Source organism: Canis lupus, chromosome 18 (genome assembly GCF_048164855.1).
Source record: "Canis lupus baileyi chromosome 18, mCanLup2.hap1, whole genome shotgun sequence".
Lineage (NCBI taxonomy): Eukaryota > Metazoa > Chordata > Mammalia > Carnivora > Canidae > Canis > Canis lupus.
The window spans coordinates 59,108,804-59,114,671 of NC_132855.1; the positions used below are offsets into that span (position 1 = coordinate 59,108,804).

Consider the following 5,868-nt stretch of genomic DNA (forward strand, 5'->3'; position numbering starts at 1 on the left):
CTGTCTGGTGGAAGAGCCTGCTCTATCTGTTCAGTCCTTGTTATTGGAAACATACTTCCTGGGAGAATCGGTTGATGCATCTCTTCCCCTCAATTTCAACTAACCAAAGGAAGGAGGAAAGTACCTGAAAGGCTATTTTTCTCAGGCCACATGTGTTGAAGACTGATTTTTTTTTAATGATAGTCAGAGAGAGAGAGAGAGAGAGAGAGAGAGAGAGAGGCAGAGACATAGGCAGAGGGAGAAGCAGGCTCCATGCACCGGGAGCCGGACGTGGGACTAGATCCCGGGTCTCCAGGATCGCGCCCTGGGCCAAAGGCAGGCGCTAAACCGCTGCGCCACCCAGGGATCCCAGAAGACTGATTTTTGAAGTGGTCTGGCTACATTTTAAGAGTATGAACTATTATATTAATTAAGTTCTAATGAAAACTTTGATTCATTTCATCAGGCAAATAAAGTGTTGGGAGGCATTATGCAATAGGGGAAGTATAAGACCATAGAGAAAAAAATGATAATCAGGTACTACATTATCTTCAAATTGGTGGTCAACTCTCTTGATTTGCCCATGTCATATGAATTTCTGTTTAAAATCAGGACAATCCCAAGCATAAAAGGACAAGCACGCAAGTCAGGTGAGGTAGATGGACGTGTATAAATGATGAGATTTCCAACCCATTTCACTGCTGTTTCTGTGCCAGCACCCAGATGAATAATGCTTGTTAGGCATCCTGCACTCACAACCATGGTCTATCCCAAGGGATGTGAATTTATCATTGAATTTAATAGTCACAAGAAGCAGCATCAACATTAAATGTATATTGTCTAACCCCTGTGAATAACTGTAATGCTACCATATAGAAATGCTGCCATATTCTATTTCTGGAAATATTTGATTCCTTCATCACCAATCTCCTATATGTACTTCTTGCAAATCTCTAATCACCCAGAGTATCTTGCATAATTTCTAGAAATGTAGATAAAATCTTGCCACTTCAGTGGCTTCTTGCACCACTCAGAATAAAATCCAAGTCTTTATCATGATCTGGTATTTCCTATACAAATGCCCTAATAACCCATGCTTCAAAACCCTTAGTGTCATCACCATTATTCTGAAATACTAAATCAGTTTCACTATTCACCAGCTGTTCACTCAAATTGAAAATTCTTTAACCAGACCTGTGTGAATGTTGCCTCTGCAGAGTGGCTGTTTTTTTAGTGCTCATATCCCTCTGTCTCTTTCATTGTTTGCACTATTTTATCTTTCTTTACAATACTGATCACTACACAACATTAGATTCCAAGTAAGAGTTTGTTGTTCTGTTCTCTACATCACTAAACTTTAATCACATGATAGTAGAATTGTGTATATTTTAATCACCATGTGTCAACTAAACAATTATAAAAATGTATTCCCATTTTTCTTTTTTTAATAAAATAATTTTTATTGGTGTTCAATTTACCAACATACAGAATAACACTCAGTGCTCATCCTGTCAAGTGTCCCCCTCAGTGCCTGTCACCCATTCACCCCACCCCCCACCCTCCTCCCCTTCCACCCCCCCTAGTTCGTTTCCCAGAGTTATTCCACCCCCCCCCCCAGTTCGTTTCCCAGAGTTAGAAGTCTTTATGTTCTGTCTCCCTTTCTGATATTTCCTACCCATTTCTTCTCCCTTCCCTTCTATTCCCTTTCACTATTATTTATATTCCCCAAATGAATGAGACATACACTGTTTGTCCTTCTCCGATTGACTTACTTCACTCAGCAAAATACCCTCCAGTTCCATCCACGTTGAAGCAAATGGTGGGTATTTGTCGTTTCTAATGGCTGAGGAATATTCCATTGTATACATAAACCACATCTTCTTTATCCATTCATCTTTCCATGGACACCGAGGCTCCTTCCACAGTTTGGCTATTGTGGACATTGCTGCTATGAACATCAGGGTGCAGGTATCCAAGCGTTTCATTCCATCTGTATCTTTGGGGTAAATCCCCAGCAGTGCAATTGCTGTGTCGTAGGGCAGGTCTATTTTTAACTCTTTGAGGAACCTCCACACAGTTTTCCAGAGTGGCTGCACCAGTTCACATTCCCACCAACAGTGTAAGATGGTTCCCTTTTCTCCGCATCCTCTCCAACATTTGTGGTTTCCTGCCTTGTTAATTTTCCCCATTCTCACTGGTGTGAGGTGGTATCTCATCGTGGTTTTGATCTGTATTTCCCTGATGGCAAGTGATGCGGAGCGTTTTCTCACGTGCATGTTGGCCATGTCTATGTCTTCCTCTGTGAGATTTCTGTTCATCTCTTTTGCCCATTTCATGATTGGATTGTTTGTTTCTTTGCTGTTGAGTTTAAGAAGTTCTTTATACATCTTGGAAACTAGCCCTTTATCTAATACGTCATTTGCAAATATCTTCTCCCATTCCGTAGGTTGTCTTTGAGTTTTGTTGACTGTATCCTTTGCTGTGCAAAAGCTTCTTTTTTTTTTTAATTTTATTTATTTGTGATAGGCACACAGTGAGAGAGAGAGAGAGAGAGGCAGAGACACAGGCAGAGGGAGAAGCAGGCTCCATGCACCGGGAGCCCGACGTGGGATTCGATCCCCGGTCTCCAGGATCGCGCCCTGGGCCAAAGGCAGGCGCCAAACCGCTGCGCCACCCAGGGATCCCTGTGCAAAAGCTTCTTATCTTGATGAAGTCCCAATAGTTCATTTTTGCTTTTTTTTCTTTTGCCTTCGTGGATGTATCTTGCAAGAAGTTACTGTGGCCGAGTTCAAAAAGGGTGTTGCCTGTGTTCTCCTCTAAGATTTTGATGGAATCTTGTCTCACATTTAGATCTTTCATCCATTTTGAGTTTCTCTTTGTGTATGGTGAAAGAGAGTGGTCTAGTTTCATTCTTCTGCATGGGGATGTGCAATTTTCCCAGCACCATTTATTGAAGAGACTGTCTTTCTTCCAATATTCCCATTTTTCTATTAGAAATTCTTTTTCACAATTTTCTCATGATTACTAAAATTCCATGAGGTAACAGTTGATTTAAAGTTATAAGATGCGAATAACTATGACAAAATATTAATTGTTTTTCTTTACTGTTGAAAAATCAGTAACCTAATATTACTCAAATCTTGGATATAACAGGACATCAGGTGTCTCCTCAGGCAGAGGCTCAGAGAACGGAAAATACCATCCAAACCCAAATCCTAATAAAGGAAGAAATTAAATGTATATTGGAAGTATAAGAAGTACCAAAACCACAATTTATGCATCTTCGGGAGACTGAGGGAAAAAAACAGTCAGAATTGAGCTGACAAAGCAAAAGAAAGAAACTATAAAATGTTGTAAAATTCTCTGGCAGTCCCGGTGGCTCATCAGTTTAGTGCTGCCTTCAGTCCAGGGCGTGGTCCTGGAGACCCAGGATCGAGTCCCACATCAAGCTCCCTGCATGGAGCCTGCTTCTCCCTCTGCCTGTGTCTCTGCCTCTCTCCCTCTCTGTGTCTCTCATGAGTAAATAAATTTTTTTAAAAATGTAAAATTCTCAGAAAAGGAGTGGACATTAGAAGCTAGAAAATGTTTCAAAGAAGGAAATTTTTTTATTGTTTTAAGTAATTAATACAGGATACTAATATTGGCATTCTTCTTAAGCCCAAAGAAGGTAGGTACAAACATTTAAGTTACAATTCAATAATATTTTCCAGCTTATACCTGCTTTTCTAGTAGAACAGTTTTTCAATTGCTTGGCTATGCTGCCATCTACAGTATAGAAACTAAATTACAGAAACTCTAATTTCAGAATGCCTTAATCTGGTCCAAAATATGGAATTAAGCCAGATCTTTAAAATAATACTCTTTATTCAATAAAAGAAAATTAGACATTAAAATATGTGCATTTGACTTTGGATTCTTAAAGGCTTAAGAACTGGAAACATCATTACAGAAGAGAGAATATTCAAATAATAGTTTACAATTCGTGTGGACCTCACGTGGTCTGCAATATCTATACAGTTCAGGATAGTGATTTTAGGTGATTTGGGGTGGTGGATAAATTTTTAGGAAAGGCAAAGTAATGAAAAAGACTATGAGAGATAGAGTATGAACATTTTACAGCTGCAGTAGTGCCATGTGGGAAAGAAAGACCCCAAATTAAAGACGTAGAAAAAGACTAGGCAATGGAGGACTTAGAATTTAACATATGCAAAGTTTTTGAGTCACATAATCCACGTCCTACTGTAGATATGCTGTGTTAAATTGACAGACACTGGGGATACAGAGATGCATGTGCCATTTTGTAAATTCTGAGTGATGTGCATAGCTGAGTTAGAGACAGATAACATTTTAGTTATCTCATTTATTTTTGTTATCTAAAATACTAGGCTTTATACTTCAGATCCCTTGTTTTAGTGCTTACTATAGAAAATTGGAAGGGGGACATCTAATTCAGATATTAAAGTTGGTTCTATTAAAGCTATAGAATTGGAAAAAGACAATTCATTCTAAACAAATATTCATAAAATAAACATTCCTTTTTTATGCTCCTATTTTGTTTAATTTCTTGCCCTGCACCTTGTTTTTGTTTTTATTTCTCTTTCAAGGGAGTTAAAACAGTAAGATTTCATGGAGAAATGGAATCAAACTTCAAATGATTTCATTTTGTTGGGGTTGTTTCCCTCAAATCAAACTGGCCTGCTTCTCTTGTCCCTCATTATCTTCATCTTCATTGTCGCCTCAGTGGGTAACTCAGCCATGATTCATCTCATACGCTTAGATGCCCGGCTCCACACCACAATGTACTTCCTCCTCAGCCAGCTCTCCCTCATGGACCTAATGTATATCTCCACCACTGTCCCAAAGATGGCATTCGACTTCCTGTCTGGCCAGAAAGGTATCTCCTTCCTGGGATGTGGGGTGCAAAGCTTCTTCTTCCTGACCATGGCATGTTCTGAAGGTTTACTCTTGTCCTCCATGGCCTATGACCGTTATGTGGCCATCTGCCACCCTCTCCAGTATACTGTCCGCATGAGTAAAACCGTGTGTGTGAAAATGATCATAGGATCTTGGATTTTGGGGTCTATCAACTCCTTGGCACACACTGTCTATGCCCTCCATATTCCTTATTGCCGGTCCAGGGCCATTAATCACTTCTTCTGTGATGTGCCAGCCATGTTGGCCTTGGCCTGTATAGACACCTGGGCCTATGAGTACATGGTTTTTGTGAGTACAAGTCTCTTTCTCCTCTTTCCTTTCCTTGGCATTACTGCTTCCTATGGATGGGTTCTTTTTGCTGTCTACCACATGCGCTCAAAAGAGGGAAGGAAAAAGGCCTTCACAACCTGCTCAACACATTTAACTGTAGTGACGTTTTACTATGCACCTTTTGTGTACACCTACCTGCGGCCCAGGAATCTCCGCTCACCAGCAGAAGATAAGATCCTGGCAGTCTTCTACACCATCCTCACCCCCATGCTCAATCCCATTATCTACAGCCTGAGGAATAAGGAGGTTCTGGGGGCTATGACAAGACAGTTTGGAATATTCTCTGCCAAGAAACAAAAGTCATGGCTGTCCTTTCCCTTCTTTTCCTTTTCCAGGTTAATTAGAACATCCTAGAACAGCACTGTTAGAAATATAGTGTGAGTCACAAGTAACTTAAACATGTAAATTAAACAAGTGTACAAGCCACATTTGACAAGTGAAGTTGATTTAAATAATATATTGATTTAATTAAAACCATTAAAATTTCGATGGACACCGAGGCTCCTTCCACAGTTTGGCTATTGTGGACATTGCTGCCATAAACATCAGGGTGCAGGTGTCCCGGCGTTTCACTGCATCTGTATCTTTGAGTTATCAAAAGATGAATGGATAAAGATGTGGTCT

The 5,868-nt window shown here is 40.1% G+C and overlaps 1 protein-coding gene across 1 annotated transcript; it reads left to right on the plus strand.

Annotated features, from left to right (window-relative positions):
• The first annotated feature begins 4,605 nt into the window (after positions 1-4,605).
• LOC140609389 (olfactory receptor 2L13-like) lies at positions 4,606-5,598 on the plus strand. Its single transcript, XM_072784735.1, has one exon. It carries the CDS (start codon positions 4,606-4,608, stop codon positions 5,596-5,598), a length of 993 nt encoding a protein of 330 aa, XP_072640836.1.
• Positions 5,599-5,868: the final 270 nt, after the last annotated feature.

Bases quoted from the DNA above. Each gene is read 5' to 3' on its own strand.
- LOC140609389 (XM_072784735.1), top strand. From the start codon at position 4,606: ATGGAGAAATGGAATCAAACTTCAAATGATTTCATTTTGTTGGGGTTG.